Source organism: Solanum stenotomum, chromosome 12 (assembly GCF_019186545.1).
Source record: "Solanum stenotomum isolate F172 chromosome 12, ASM1918654v1, whole genome shotgun sequence".
NCBI classification, from domain to species: Eukaryota; Viridiplantae; Streptophyta; class Magnoliopsida; order Solanales; family Solanaceae; genus Solanum; species Solanum stenotomum.
This window is the reverse complement of record NC_064293.1, coordinates 38,396,848-38,413,991: the sequence shown is the minus strand read 5'-3', so window position 1 is coordinate 38,413,991 and position 17,144 is coordinate 38,396,848. Positions and strand designations below refer to the sequence as shown.

Sequence of the window (17,144 nt, the reverse complement as noted above, 5' to 3'; positions counted from 1 at the left end):
TTATTTTTATATATTCACTTATTTATCATTTATTTTAGGGAAAAATTCATGGTTAAGCAAACACCAATAGTTAATTAGTCATCATAGCTATAGTTTTAGTTAAATCACTCACGATCAACATTTAATGATAATTACGTGGGCTGAGGTTTCGAGTTTGTATAATTCAAAATTTGTATAATATAATTTGTATAACTTTTTGTATAATATAATTTGTATAATTGTTTAATGTTCACATGTTAGTGTTTGTAAATTCGTTATTTCAAGTTTATACAAAAACAATTCAATTATACAAACGTACCCGTGAATTATACAAACTCACCTACGATTTATACAAACCCGCAATTATACAAACGAGCCAGCTTAAACTGTAGCTACAACCCGTAAATATGCAAATTATAACTATGGAGCATAATTAAGTTTATTATAGTGCTATTTGCAAAAATTCCCCATTATTTTATACATATATACAATGACACTCAACCTAAATACAGCATATTGGAAGTTTTGTTGTACTTTCCAGAAACAATAAATATGCGTATCAATATTTTGAAGTCGTGAGCGTCAATGTTTTTTGTCCTGTTAATAAAATAATATAATAGTATAAAAAATGTAAAATATTCTAAAAAAATATTTTAACACATATATCAAGTATGCTAATACAAATATAACCAAGAAAAAATATTATAATTATGAGATATAAATGCCAATCGTAGAATGTCAACCTTTGATAGATAAAGATGTTAGGCTGAAATCTGAATCAGTTTCTAGATTGCAAAGTTTTCCTATTATATGTAGGTGGGTTGCAGTTGATTAATATATAATGTGTCACTCATAAATTGCATTAATCCAATTTTACTGATCAAGTGAGAACACAATTCTTACTTAGTAGAATTAATGTCGAAGAAGAAATTCATCATTTAGAGCTTCCACAGGACTTGGTTAAACAAAGCAAATCAAAAAACAACTATTGCTACAATAACTAATCACCAAAATAAGTGTTTATTGAAGATAATTCTTTAAAGGTTATTACTCATTAGGGGCTCATCGATCAATTAAGAATTAGTATTCAAATGACCATAAAAAATATTGAGCATGTAATAATTAAATAAAAGACATGTGCTTCCTATTATTTTAAACTTGTAAATGAGAATCACGTACTTCAACATGCTATCTAGTACACAGAGGTCATATGCTCTCTCTAACAAAAAAAAAAGGTTAAGAAATAATTAAAATATGAAATTTGACTATCTATTTTTTTTTATTTAAAAAAGACAGCCTAACCATATGTACTAGTTTCATATAACATGTGATATCCTTCCTTCTTCAAAAATACAATTTTCAATTAGTAAAACTTTGGGAGATAATATGTTTGTGAATTGATTTATACACACCAATAATTAATAATCACAAAAATTCTCAAGGTACTGTATCTCATTAACAAAAATACTTTTAGTGTAATATTAATAAGATGTGATGTTATCTTCATGTTTTAGAGTAACATTTAAACAAAATATATTACGATTATCCAAGTAAGTTTACTATAATTCATATACCTCAATCCGCAAGACTAAAATGGTTGCTCTCTCTTAAACCTCATTTTTTGAGTCTATGCCAACATGTCATAATAGATAAAAACTAGCATCTCTTTCCACAGGCCTTTTTATGATCAAACAAGCGCTATATGACTATTTTTTTTACTTGAAATTATTATGTTACAAATCTTGATCTTTGTACATATGAATAATTATAGAGATACGTAAAAAACACACCTAAACTATCCATTTTCTTGAGTTTCATACCTAAACTATTGAGAGTGTGAGTTTCATACCTTTTTATATTCTTTTAATTTTTACAATTTTATACAAGTGTGTTTTTTTTTTTTTTTAAATAACTTTTTAGTGCATTATGAAAAAGTTAAGGAACTTGGATATAATTTCCCAAAAATATAAAGGCGTAATCGCAATTTCCAAAAAATCCTTTTGTCTCAAAATTCTGCAACTGTATCAGTATCTTCAATCAGCCTTAAACCCTCCAAGAACCCCAAAAGACGATGACTTTTGCCAGTGGCAGTTTCACTCCAATCTTGACCAACAGTTTGGTTGCTTCTCGAATATGGACCCCAAATTGGAGAAATGGGTTTTTCTCCCCTTTCAATATGGTGCACACATTTGCCTCAACTCGTAGCCGTCTGCTCAAGAACAAGAATCACTACAAAAGATTGACACTTTCTTCCTGCAGTAGAAGCTTCAGCTGTCAGTCCACTGCTTTGTCTGATATCAATTCAACTTCTCACACTGTTTCCTCAAATGGGTAATTCTTGTTTTTTCATTTGTTAGACTACTGGAAAAGTTGAATGCGTGTTCTGTATTTTTTAAGTTATCACAAGACTACCCTTCCCAATTTTTTTTGGGGGTTCATGGTTGTTGAAGACATAATTAAGTAAATGAAAATGGTAAATTTCTAATAGATTAAGCTTAAAACTGTTCGAAACTGTTTTTTTCTCTTTTCAAATCATTTGTAACCATCTAAATAGGTATAAAAGTAAAAATTAGGTGGGATGACTAGTTTTTGAGCGGGCAATTAAAATTTACTCACTGGGGTAAAATTTGAAAAAGAAAACCTAGCCAAAACACTTATAACAATTCCAGCACACGGTGCTCGAATTCGAAGTTTTGACAAGTGAAATGCTAGCACATTGTGCTGGAATTCAAAGCTTTGACAAGTGAAACTCCAGCATCTTGTGCGAGTTTGAAAATTTGTTGGAGTTACAAATTCCATGAACGATTTCATGGAGTTCAAACATTTATCTATTATTCATGAACTTGAAACTTCCACAATTTAAGTGTGAATATTTGTTGCAGTTTAAAACTCCATGAACAATTTATGGAGTTCAAATTTTTGTCAGTTCAAACTCCAACAAGGATGATGGAGTTCAAACTTTCACAATCTAACTATGAAAGTTTGCTGCGATTGTCAATGATTCATGGAGCCAAACCTTTATCAGTTCAAACTTGAGGAATGATTCATGGAGTTCAAACTGATAAATTCATGGAGTCGAAGGTTTATCAGTTCAAATTCAAGGAACGATTCATGATCGAACTGATAAATGTTCAAACACTAGTAAAAGTTTCCTGGAGTTTTTCCATGTTTTAATTGGGGTTATATTTGTCAAAATTTATTTCCGCATTAAAGATGGCTGAACAAAACGCTCGCTAAAACTTAATCAACAGTCCGAAAAAGGGCTGTTTGCCAGTTTCATCGGTATAAATAGTTAAAAAAAGGCCACAAGTTGATCTGAACACCAAGTTATTGAAAAAATGTAATTGCATCTGAGCTGCACTGATGTTATATGTCCACAAAACATTTCTACATCTGAATTTATTTGTAGAAAACAAATAATGTATCTGGGTACTTTTGCATTTTTTTAAAACTATATGTTGATTTCATTTGGTAGAGGCAATTAATGGAGTGGACAGCATTAGTGCTGCTCATGAATATGTGCCATGAATTCGGCATATCTGATCATTAGGTTCAAAATAGTTTCTTTACTTGTTGGCTGTATAGATTAAAAAGTCTAAATAAGAGCAGGAAGCTTACTTTGATAGTGTATTGCAACTTAAGTTTAGATTTGTAATGTTACAATTTTCTTTGATCGGGTAGAGACATGTCTCTAATGTCATCAACCTCCACCAGGCTAGTATCCAATTTGATTCTTATGATTTGTTACACTGATCTATTTGTTTTTATTTCACTTTTTCAGCCACCTTAGATATGGACGCTTGATGCCATGCCCTTTGCAGAACAGCCCACCTAGGGTTGAGCATCTTGTTGTCACAAAAGAAGGACCTGTTCTAGAATATATTTGTAAAGCTTTGGATCTCCCTCCATTGTAAATTTCTATCTTTCTTTAGTGTTCTGTTCTTTTGTTATTTTCCTGCATATCATAATTTACACCTTGAGAGTGATCACCGATGAGTTGAGTGATAGTCATCTTGGATCAGTTAAGTGGTATTTTGACCAATGTTTTTCATCATTAAGATATGTGGAAGACCTTATACAGTTCGGAGCTGTGTATTACGCACTTGTATGTCCTAAGCCACCTCCGACTGCCAGTCCTGAGCAAATTAAAGTGTATGAAGAAGTTACAGATCCATCAATTCTGAGACAGAGAACTTCAATCAAAGGGAAAACTGTACGTGAAGCTCAGAAAACTTTCAAAATAACTCGTGCTGATGAAATTGTTGAAGCTGGAACGTATTTGCGAGTGCATGTACACCCTAAGCGCTTTCCGAGGTAATTACTGAACCCTATTCTTACTTTGGCTCGTGACTTTTTGTCAGCGAGAAGGTAATGTTGTAAGATTTGATATGATTAGGTGCTATGACATTGACTGGAAATCTCGTATTATTGCTGTAACCGACGACTATGTGGTTCTGGATAAACCTGCTGGTACATCTGTGAGTACAAGACTTAATTAAATATGGTTTTCTGTTGAGTGAAATCCTATAGCTGATATTTGCTGATAGTCATTTCTGTCAAGTAAATTACTTCTAACTGACATTGGTTTTCCTCTCATTATATCGTTACCTTTTAATTTTTACTATTAATTAATGTTGTTCTAGGCTCTTCTTCTTCTTTTTCCGTTACCAATAAGCTAACTCTTTTTCATATTGACAACTTAAACTCAGGTAGGAGGAACTACAGATAACATTGAAGAAAGCTGTGCTACATTTGCTACTCGAGCATTAGGATTTTCAGCTCCACTGCTTACTACCCATCAGATTGACAATTGCACTGAAGGATGGTATGATTGGCTGTATTTATCCCACGTAAATTTTCTTTTATTCAAAATTCAAGCAGAGGTGAAGTAGGATGTCATGGAAAGAAAGGTTCTGGCATGACTTCTAATTTGTGCAGTGTTGTGCTGGCTCGGAGCAAGGAGTACTGTTCAGTATTTCATGGAAAAATCAGGGTGAGACTCACCTCTATCTCGCATATAGTCTTACAAAAGATTTGATAGAGAGTTATAGGGAATAACAACTGCATGTTCCCTTACCATGGAGGTCCTTTGTGGAGTGTACCATTTGGTGTTCTTGATAACTTCATCTATTATCTGCCAGGAGAAGAAGGTCAAAAAGCTTTATCTTGCTCTTGCTGCTGCTCCGGTTCCTATTGGAATACTTACACACTACATGCGTCCTATTAATATGGCCCCAAGACTTGTTTCTGAAGGTAAGCAAGTAGCAATACTAATATTTTGCTCGCGTGAGAGAGATAGAGATAGACAGAGAGAGAGAGTTTGATAATACTAAAATTGAGATTTCTAATCTGGATAAAAGGTTATAACAGATAGATTTTTAGAATCATTGGATAAATTATGATGAAAAATAAGTATCAAGTCCAAATATGAAATAAGTAATCAGTTGTCCTTATGCTTGTGTCTATTCTCAAGTTTCTAACACCCAAAAGAGCTGACATTGAAAGGATCATATGCTATATGTACATCTCCATGTCAAACAACCCATGATGTTGATGTTTGCCATAAGGAGTTGGATGTTCTTCCAAAAGTGCTCATATTTTCCTCTGGCATCTATGCTTTGCAGATTTTGTGAAAGGATGGTTGTTATGCCAACTTGAGGTCTTAGAATGCAAAAAGGTACCCTGGCCTAGTAGTGAAATCCAGAGGACATACAACCTTGAGGACTGTGGATGGGCTTTGAAAGACTTTGCATATGAGTGCCAAATCAACCTTCTAACTGGTCGGACTCATCAGGTATTTAAATTCCAGTTTTCTGATTCCCTCATGCATTTGTCCTTCTGTCCTCAGGATTTTTCAAGTTTGATGTTTCAAAGTTGAGTAATTGCTTGTGCAAGTTGTTTGACCTGCTTGCCAGTTGGGTTTTATTCCTACAAGTATTAGACAGGAAAGGCCTAATATCTCGAATCAGGTTACTTGCTCGGAAAAGTATTTCATAGTTGCTGTTTCACAGGTCTAAAGAGAGAGAGAGAGCGCGCATGACTAAACTATTTAATCATGCGTAAACTGGTTTACTAATGGTAGCTTTTGTTACAAGTTCATCTCTGGTTTTTGCAATCTCAAAACAAATGAAGACGTGAAAAGGAACCAAAACAGTGATTTTCTCAAAATGGCATTTCAGTTTGAAAATCTATGTCTTGAGAATCACTGATATTCTGATGATATATGTCATAATTGGCAGATTCGAGCACAGTTAGCTGCATGTAGTGCGCCAGTGGTAGGTGACTCAATGTATATGCCAGCTGCAATTGCTGAAATAGTCTGTCCTGGGAGTAATCCATTTGGGAAGAACAAAAAACTATATTCAAACGAAAATGATAAATCACTTGCAATAGACGAGTGGATAGCACAACATGGGAAGGAACCTAGTGTTGCTGTAGGTCTTCAGGCATGCCAGATCTCGTGGGACGATGGCCAGCACTGTTATGGTGCCAGATTGCCCTGGTGGAGGTAGATAAAGCTTGTGCTAATGTTTAAGCCTGGCTTCATCAGAATAATGTGGCAGGCCTGACAAATTCTTCGGCACAAGGTAAGAGCTTTGTTATTCAGCAATCACTATAAAACACAATTATCTTTAAGCTATAAGTTACCTGTCTCAAAAAAAATAAAAATATTTTAAGCTGAATAGTTCTTCCGCTCATTGGTGAAGCTTTGTGTTGTATGGTACCTCAGCTGGTGACAGAAAGAGGAAGCTGGTCATGATGTCAGCAATACAGCATATACTTAAGTTAGAGGTGATAATAGGATCATACTGTGAAGTTTTATTGGGATATGTAAGAGTTACATATATGTTGAGAGGAACTTTTCCGGACCATGAATTTGTGTTAATTAATATCAACCCTTTCCATCTATTATGCACCAAAGGCAAATGATAAACTTTTGAAGTTCTCCTTCCTCTTGACTGTGTTCTCCTCTTCTTTCACTCTCTTTGGGGAGAAAGCTAGACGATAAAGATGAGGGATTTGAAGGGGAAGGCAAGATCTTAGATTATGGACTGATACAATAGTAACATACTAGTAGGATTTTCCTCTTTAACTTGCTGACCTGTCAGATGTAAAAATTCATGTGTCTTGCACTAGATGTATGCATGGCTAGGCTGTCATCTCGGGGTGTTGAGCGAAAGTTATTTGGACTTGTTTTCATCTGTGAAAAAAGGAGTTGAGTTCCTACTAACCCCTCTCCTCACCCAACCAAGCACCACCACTTTTTTCTGGAGAAGAAATGTTCATCTTTCATTTGACACCTCTTAATAAGCACATTGTGCTATCTTGCATCCAGACAAGATAGCTTATTTCTGTCTATAGCTGATACTCACTTTTTATTTGTGTTTATAGCTGATACTCACTTCTTTATGTATCAACAGCAACTGTCTGTGCTGGGATCATATTATGAGCTTCAAGGAAAAGGCTCACTTACTGATCTACCTTGTGTAGTTGTGGAATAGTCTTGAACTATGAATAGGTGTGTAAAATACCAGGATGTTGATGAGGAATTCACTGACACATTTCGGTCATTTGAAGGTACCCCATACCTTATCCTACTCTCGTAGTTTCTGAAGCAATGGTCTGCAGATAAGGTAATCTTCCCTTGACCAGGAGTCAAATCCCCTCTGTGTACGAAGGATCTTGTTGTAGTAGTGAGCATGTCATAAATATTTCATGCTCATGTTTTTTTTTTTTTGCAACTTTTCATTTTGAGGAATGTAAATACAATGCGCTGTCATAAATAACATTTTTGGCTGATGTTGTAACACCAATTTCGTGAAGACAATGGAGAAAATAGTGTCAGTGAGTTTGTTATAATAGTGTATGCTTCTTGAATATAACTTTTCCATCCTATCTGCTGATGTTTTTTAATCATGAGCTTTCTTAGAGTAGATTTTGAAAATCAGCCGGAGTAAACATCCATTTTGTAGAATATTGGATCATTAATAAATCTGTTGAAGCCTAACAGATTGGGAGGTGGGGGGGATAGAGAGAACTCAGCTTTCAACAGAATATTTCTGCATAATTAAAACTTCTTGCTTACGTGATTACAGTTCCATTGGAGTGAATACAAGGTTAAGTTTGAGCTTAACTCTTGTAATATGAAGGCAGGGATCAGGCTGCTTACAAGCTGCTGCTTTTGCATCATCTTCTTCCACTAGTTCTGGGCAGTATGTGTTTCAAGCTGTATGTGGAAGTTATACATGAGTTGTTTATACATGGTAGCTGATAATTTTGGGGTTCTCTGGAGATTAGTGTAGTTGACATAGTGAAGTCCAAATCTTAGCTTATATCCATGTAGCCACTCAAAGTTGTCAAGAAGGGACCAAACAAAGTACCCCCTCACGTCTGCACCTTCCCTGATTGCATTTGCCAGTGAATTTAAGTAGCTATGCAAATAGTTCACTCTATGAATATTGTTCAAGGTGTCCGTTATTGAAGGATTCAGATTATCATTCTCAGAAACGCCTGCAACATAGCCGATTGTGTCAATAGTTGCATCCCAACAAATCAAAATGCATCTCGTTCAAGTTATTAGTTGATAAACTGCATCTCGCTTAGCTTCTAAATGACAGAATGTGAAATTCCTTTTCTTCTTACCATTTTCAGTGATAACCAGTGGAGTATTATTGAATCTGTCCCTCATGTACATCACAATTTTTTTCATCCCTTGTGGGTACAGAAAGATCCATGGAGCACCAGTCTGATTCATTTAAAGTTAGGGGAAAAAATAAAAATTCAGCAATGTGGAAAGTGCTAGCAATGGTTTGATAGAGTGGGTTAAAAGATGAGATAACATACTGGTTGGCCAATGTAGACACCGTCTTTTTCTGTAGTAGCCAAATAGGAACCCTCTGACCAAGTGTTTCCATGTTCACAGGCAGAAAATAAGCAATCTTTGATATATTTAGCCGTATAGTAATTGATGCCAATGAAATCTAGGCCATAACTCAACATGCCCAAATCATTCTTTGAAAAGTCTGGCAGATTAGATCCCAGAATTTGTACCATTTCTTTGGGATATCTTCCTAATATAATAGGGTCTAAAAACCTGCATAGTAAAAAAATAACATTTTTTCTTCTCTTTCTGATGCACAAGAAACCAGATTGTAGTACTGAACTACTGATGAGGAAAGGTTACCAGTTGACGTAGAATGACCGAGCTCTCTCAGCTTCAGCTGTGTCTTCTGAGGAATTGCTAAATGGTTCATACCATTGGGTATCCAAAGAAATTCCAATCATTCCTCCTTGTCTTTTCTGAAAAGCAGCATAAAATAGACTATATTACTGATACTTGTATGGTCTTCTACAATATACCATTTGATAGATAGAGGGGGAGGAAGCAGTTTAATTCCAAGCATAAATTTTCGAGCTTTAGTCTTCTAAGTATACCATTTTCCTGTTTTACTTCCCCCAAAATTCACCTACAAGCCAGAAAGTAGCGTTGCACTAAAGGGGTAATCCATTTGGACTAATTCTGCAAGATCATGCGTGTTGAGAGTTGACATGGCAATGGGGGAAAAGGGCATAGAGCCATCGAACAAACCTGATATCTGGTACGGTAAATGCTGACAGCAGCTGCATGAGATAGGATCATATTGTGAGCTGCAATGAAGGGCTCCCTTTCTGAATCACCAGCACTACAATTCCCAAGTATACTGGAGCATCGACCTGGAGGGTAAGTTCCCTCTCTATAGCCACGAACAGCCATGAGGTTAGGCTCATTGATGGTTGTCCAGTATTTGACTCTGTCCCCAAAATATTTGAAGCATATGTCTACATAATAGCTGAAATCATCCCTGAAACACGACTCAAGTTAACTTGTTCATCATTACAACTTTTTGATGGAATATACATACAACTACCTTGAAGTGTAAGATGGGACCAGCTACTTACTGTATTTGTGAACTAAGCTAACCACCATATCTTTCCTCAAGTTCTTGTGGTATGTCATAATGTGTTAATGTAATAAACGGTTGGATCCCTGAATTCACAGCACATAAAGAAGTCATCTGAGCCCAAAAATTAACTTTTTTGGATTTATCAATATCTTAAAACTATTAGCAAGTGAAGCAGAAGAATTGACCTTTCTGTAAGAGTGCATGAATAAGCTTATTATAGTGCTCAATTCCAGCCATATTAACATCTCCAAATGTCCCCTCTGAGTCAAATTTACAACCGACAAAGAAAAAGATTGTTCAATTGAAATGACAAGAAGAAGTATTTGCTGAAAATGAAGGGAAGAGAGTAGTGACAGTTATAACTTACTGGGCAGAATTCTTGCCCATGAGATGGAGAAACGATAGCTATTCACGCCCATGTCTTCCATGAGCTTGATATCCTCCTGTTTTCATTTTATTACCAAACATCAGAAATTCAGAATTCTTCATTTTCATGCTTTACGAGTGAGTCTATTTTCTTGCTAATATGTTGATCTAACATTCATTCATAAACTCTTCTGAGACGCGTATGATCAACTTGTTGCAGAAACCAAATTTGTCTTGCCATTTTGCATGCATGCTCCCTTCATTCCGATTAGCAACAAAAGCATATCATGTGCTTATCTGTTTCGTTATTATGATGTTGATCAGCTTTGACAAAGAATGTGAGTTTTACATCTTAATTGTAGAGCAAGACTAACTGTTTCCCTTTTGTGTCAAACTAGGGTGTTCCCTTTGATTCGCGAATGATTGTTGCATGAAAAGGTTAATTCTGATCTCCAAAAGTATTTTTTATCTAATTTATCAGTTTATTGTTGATTTTGAGTAGGCCAAATCCAATTTAGCAAAAACCATCTAATTAATCTCAATGTGATTCCATCTCAACAGGATAAAAACATACAAGAATGTGTTACCCTTCTGAAATGGCCTTAAAATGATAAGAAGCCAGACAGCATTGGATATCATAAATGTACAAAAAATGTCAAAGAGAGCAAATGTCAAATACATCTAATTCTTTCAAAACCCAAATATAGTAATTAGCAAGTAACAATATAAATGACAACATTATTAAGTCCTTATCTATGGTACTAGATAATTTAATGTCCGTGATACGGGCCCAATATAATTTCACATATTTTTTTTAAAAATTACATAAATTCACAACTTAAGATATTATAATCCTCTCTCGGATACATCCCTATTTCCTCTCGGATACATGAGGGCTGGACATAATATGGTTTAAACCGAAAAAACCGACCGAACCAATTTTTTTTAAATTTCGATTTCGGTTTTTCAGTTATTTCGATCGGTTTCGATTTCAGTTTCCAATATCTAAGTTTTTCGGTTCGGTTTTCGGTTTTTAGCTAAAAAAATTCAGTTAACCGAAAAAATCGAAATTATATGTACCCCTTAATTAAATGTCAGCCCATGCCCAATCGGCCCATATTCAAATTAGGCCCATATTTCAATCAGAAATCCCTAAATTGATTTCCCTAACACAGACCACCGTAAGTCATAACTCTCATCTCTCAACTCTCGTTAGTCGTCTCGTCTCGTCTTAGTTACGACTTACGCCGCAACTCGTCTCTCAACTCTCATTTCTTAGCTCGTCGTCTGTCGTCTCTTAAGTCTCAGGCCATTCGCTGCTCTTAGCTCCTCGCTGAGTGCTCGCGCCTCGCAGCCCGCAACTGCTCAGTGCTCGCGACTAGAAAGTCAAAGGTCGGTGCTCACTGGCCAGTGGCCACTGCTCATCGCGTCTTAAGTATTAATTTCATCTAGAAATCCTTATATATGTTATATTCAATTTCAAATATGATATGAGTAGTAAGTATTGAGGGGTGTGCTTGTAAGTTGTAATTGTCATACCCTGTAAATGTAAGTATGTAACAACGTATATTTAATTCGTTATAGCCAGCAATGGATGTTGGCCATGAAACTCCGAGGATGTTTGCTTATAATAGAAACATAATTCTGCTTCAAAAATTTTAATGTGTTAATAATATTGGGTGTCTTAACAGACCTGATAATCTCCAGTTTGTTGAGTTTGAAATGTTAAGCTGATCTTGAAGATAGATACATATAGATTAGTGGTGAATGGTTCATTTGTTTGTATATATTGTTAGTATCCCCAGTTATAACGAAGAGTGTCCAGTTCTCGGGATATGCAAAAGAATATGACCATTTCTGGGATATGCACTTGTTTCAATACCTGTTCTGGAAATATGCAAAAGAATATGACAATTTCTGAAGCCCTATTATTTCGATTTACTAAAATTATCTAGATGGCATAGCCCACAGGCCACTGATAATTAAATTTGGTTAAATCGAAAATCGAATCGAAATAAGCCATACTTAAATGTTAAAAATCGAACCGAATTGAATTTATTTCAGTTTGGTTTGGTTTCACATTTTTGCCAAACTAAAAATCGAAAAACCGAACCGAAATTTACAAATCGAACCGAACCGACCAAACGCCCAGCCCTTCATACATTTATCCCCTCTCGAATACATTCCTCCCCCTAAGTAACATGTCATTTGCAATGTATTGGACAACCAAGGAATGTATTCGAGAGCAATGAAAAATTTGAGATTTTTGTAATTGAGAAAACTTCCCGGATATGATGTAATTAGCCTCCAAAGATATGAAATTTCTGTACTTTATATTATTTTTTTCTTTAGTAAGCAACTTCAATATATTACTTTATAATCTATTTCAAATTGTCATACAACATAAATGTGTCGTTTACAACCTAAATTGAGAAAGTTGAATTCTAAAAAATTCTATGCAACAAGGAAATAGAGAATTGAGATTATGAGTTAAAACATTTCGTGTTCGAGGAATACATAAAATGTTGATATCTTTGAAAAAGTTCGTCGATCTTCATATATATATTCTCAAGTGGAATCTATTTTCCACAATGTTATTATCTTTGTTTTGTAATATTTGCACCATAAGCTTTGCATCTGATAAAATACTAATCATTGATCAATCAATTCGTAAAGATCGATTTAAAGTTTTTCAAATCTCGATTGCTTCAACTTAAGTATATTGTGTTTGTAATTGACTTTGTCAATGAATTTTGTGATACATTTTATTATTGTCTTCGATAAATATAAATACTTAAAAAATTGATTTATAACTTCACAACAATAAAAACAATCAAGAAAGCAACTTTATTTCTATATGCAATAACAATTATCGTAATGTTATATTCTAAATATTAAAAGTATTTATTAAAAAAAAAAATTGAACTCTACAACAATTAAAACAATCATGAAAGAAACTTTATTTCTATATACAATAACAATTATCGTAATGTTATATTCTAAATTACATTAATTAATTTTTTTTGACACTACACTCTTAATATCATGCCGTAAAGAAAATTCTAAATCTTATCCCCACAAAATAACCAATATACTTTTTTTCAGGTTGTTTTTTCCTAATTTATTTTTTAAAAAGAAAAATTTCTTCCTCTATATTTCTCAACAAAGTCTTTTTCTATTGACATTTTTCTTTTGTTGTTCTTCTTTATTTTTTAACTACTCATTTTCTTTAGTTTGAATTTTATTATTCATTAGAATTTGAATGTTAAATGTTTTCCTTGTCAAATTTTCTCTGTTAAATAGTTTATCATATTTGATATTAAGAAAATATAGAAATGAAAATTTTATATTTTTTAATCTTTCGATGAATACATTATCAAATTATTGATTTCTTGATAGTCAAACATTGTTCATTCTTTTAGTCACGAAATTTGATATTTTCTTCAAAGTAATTAAAAAATACTGATACGTCATTTTAAAGACTATTTTAATAATCAAGAAACGAATTTAGTGGTCATATTATGTAACATAATATTAAAAATATGTTTATGCAATAATCCTTTAAAGTATTTCTAGGAACAAAATATTAACTATTCAAACACATTTTATTTTAATTAGTTCAAAATTTTCTTTCTAAAATATGTCAAAAAACGCTTATGGGCTCATAACAAAAGTCTTTTTCTATTGACATTTTCTTTTGTTGTTCTTCTTTATTTTTTAACTACTCATTTTTCTTTAGTTTGAATTTTAATATTCAGTAGAATTTGAATGTTAAATGTTTTCCTTGTCAAATTTTCTCTGTTAAATAGTTTATCATATTTGATATTAAGAAAATATAGAAATGAAAATTTTATATTTTTTAATCTTTCGATGAATACATTATCAAATTATTGATTTCTTGATAGTCAAACATTTTTCATTCTTTTAGTCACGAAATTAGATATTTTCTTCAAATTAATTAAAAAATACTGATACGTCATTTTGAAGACTATTTTAATAATCAAGATACGGATTTAGTGGTCATATTATGTAACATAATATTAAAAATATGTTTATGCAATAATCCTTTAAAGTATTTCTAGGAACAAAATATTAACTATTCAAACATATTTTGTTTTAATTAGTTCAAAATTTTCTTTCTAAATATGTCAAAATAAACTTAGCATTTATTATTGTTTGTAAGAAGTTAACTAATAGAAACTCTTCATTTTAACAAAATTACAATAATATCCTTATGGGGCTCATAACAAAAGTTAAGACATGTATGGATTCTTCTAGATTTTCAGTTTGACCATTAATTATACAATTATTATTTTGCCCTTAAATAATATTAAAATTACTAAAATGCCATTGGTCGTCCTTCTCATGGCTCTTCTATATAATATAAAATACTAGATAATTTAAGGCCCGTGATACAGGCCCAATATAATTTCACATATTTTATTGGAAAATTACAAAATTTACAACTTAAGATATCATAATCCACTCTCGGATACATCCTTATTCCCTATCGGATACATTTATCCCCTCTCGGATACATACCTATCTCCTCTGAGATACATCCCTTCCATAGAGTAATATATCATTTGCAATGTATCGAAAAATCAAGGAATGTATTCGAAAACAATGAAAAATTTGAGATTTTTGTACTTGAGGAAACTTCCGAAATAGGATGTAATTAGCCTCCAAAGATATGAGATTTTTGTACTTTATACTATTTTTTTTCTTCAGTAAACAACTTCAATATATCACTTAATAATCTATTTCAAATGTTCATACGGCATAAATGCGTCGTTTACAACCCAAATTGAGAAAGTTGAATTTTGAAAAATTCTATGCAACAAGGAAATAGAGAATTGTGTTAGATTATGAGTTAAAACATATCGTGTTTGAGGAATATATCAAATGTTGATGTCTTTGAAAGAGTCCATTGATCTACTCATATTTTGCAAGTGGTATCTATTTTTCACTATGTTATTAGATTCTTTTTTTTTGTAATATTTGCACCATAAGCTTTGCATCTGATAAAATAGTAATCATTGATCAATCAATTAGTAAAAGATCGATTCAAAGTCTTTTAAATCTCTATTGGTTCAACTTTAGTATATTGTGTTTGTAATTTGCTTTGTTATTGTCTTCGATAAATAGAAATACTTCTATTTATTTTGATTTTAATATTGAAAGCACTAATAAAAATTGATTTCTAACTCCACAACAATAAAAACAATCAGGAAATCAACTTTATTTCCATATACAATAACAATTATCGTAATGTTATATTCTAAATTTTAAAATTATTTATTAAAAAAATTATTTCTAACTCCGCACCAATAAAAACAATCATGAAAGCAATTTTTTTCTATATACATTAACAATTATCATAATGTTATATTCTAAATTACATTAATAATTTTTTTTGATACTACACTCTTAATATCATGCCGTAAAAGAAAACTTTGAGTCTTACCCCACAAAATAACCAATATATTTGTTTTTCTTTTTCAGGTTATTTTTTCCTAATTTATTTATTTATTTAGTTTTTTTGTTCCTCTATATTTCTCAACAAAGTCCTTTTCTATTGACTATGTATTTTGTCGTTCTTCTTTATTTTTTAACTACTCATTTTTCTTTAGTTTGTATTTTAATATTCCTTAGAATTTGAATGTTAAACTTTCTCCTTGTCAATTTTTCTCTATTAAATATTTTATTATATTATATTAAGAAAATATCCTTTGTGAAAATGAAAAAAATATATTTTTTAATCTTTCGATGAATACATTATCAAATCATTAATTTCTTGATAGTCAAACATTGCTTATTCTTTTAGTCACAAAATTTGATATTTTCTTCAAATTAATTAAAAAATATTGATACGTCATTTTAAAGACTATTTCAATGATCAAATATAAATTTAGTGGTCATATTATGTAACATAATATTAAAAATATGTTTTCACAATATCCTTTAAAGTATTTTTAGGAAAAAATATTAACTATTCAAACACATTTTATTTTAAATTAGTTCAAAATTTTCTTTCTAAAATATGTCAAAACAAGCTTAGCATTTATTATTGTTTGTAAGAAGTTAACTAATAGAAATTCTTCATTTTAACAAAATTACAAAAATATCTTTATGGGTCCATAACAAAAGTAAAGACATACAATATATGAATTCTTCTAGATTTTTATTTTGATCACTAATTACACAATTATTATTTTACCCTTAAATGATGTTAAAATTACTAAAATGCCATTGATTGTCCTTCTCATGGCTCTTCTATATATACTAGTAAAGAAAGTCCGGGCGCTGCTCGGGCCCAACATTAATAAAGTTATATTGTTACTCTCTCTGTCCCATATTAGAAGAGAATCTTACTAAAAAAATTTTTTTATATTATTTGAGCACTTATTAAATTAGGATAGAATTAATTAATTCTTTTCCATTTTACCCCTACAATTAATATGACCATTCCTATATTGTATGTGTATTTTTTGTAACTCATTTCAATGTGCATTGATATAAACAAAGGGCAAAATGGTGAAGTCTTCCAATGTATTAATGATTTCTTAATCACCGTGTAAAGTTAGAAGTGCCCATCTAATATGGAACGGAGAGAGTATAGTTTATGTATTGTTATAAAATTAGTAAAGATTGTTATAATATATTTTCTTCATAAGTGAGCTAATATAAAAACTTATTTGTCATTTGTCTTTTTAATTTCAATTTGAAATAGCAAATAAATGTAGCGATAAGATTGAGGGTAGAAATGAAACATATCTTTCTAAATTTAAGTAAAAATAAACAGAGTAGAAGTAACATTAGGGTTATCGATAGGACGATTCATTCGGTTATTTT

General features: G+C 32.2%; 1 protein-coding gene and 1 pseudogene across 3 annotated transcripts; one reads left to right on the top strand and one right to left on the bottom strand.

Moving 5' to 3' along the window:
• Positions 1-2,004: 2,004 nt before the first annotated feature.
• On the top strand, positions 2,005-7,873 carry LOC125846830 (RNA pseudouridine synthase 6, chloroplastic). Of its 3 annotated transcripts, none has more exons than XM_049526503.1 (10): positions 2,008-2,310; positions 3,761-3,889; positions 4,039-4,293; positions 4,376-4,457; positions 4,689-4,804; positions 4,918-4,972; positions 5,121-5,232; positions 5,604-5,773; positions 6,219-6,566; positions 7,372-7,873. In XM_049526503.1, exons 1-9 carry the CDS (start codon positions 2,051-2,053, stop codon positions 6,489-6,491), a joined length of 1,452 nt encoding a protein of 483 aa, XP_049382460.1. In that variant the 5' UTR covers positions 2,008-2,050; the 3' UTR covers positions 6,492-6,566; positions 7,372-7,873. The 3 variants fall into 3 exon arrangements, with proteins under 3 accessions (XP_049382461.1, XP_049382460.1, XP_049382459.1); XM_049526502.1 differs by having other exon boundaries at positions 2,010-2,310; positions 7,401-7,873; XM_049526504.1 differs by lacking the exon at positions 3,761-3,889 and having other exon boundaries at positions 2,005-2,310; positions 7,401-7,873.
• Positions 7,874-8,039: 166 nt separating this feature from the next.
• The window catches only part of LOC125846829 (beta-glucosidase 18-like), a 16,206-nt pseudogene continuing 7,101 nt past the window's right edge, over positions 8,040-17,144 (bottom strand).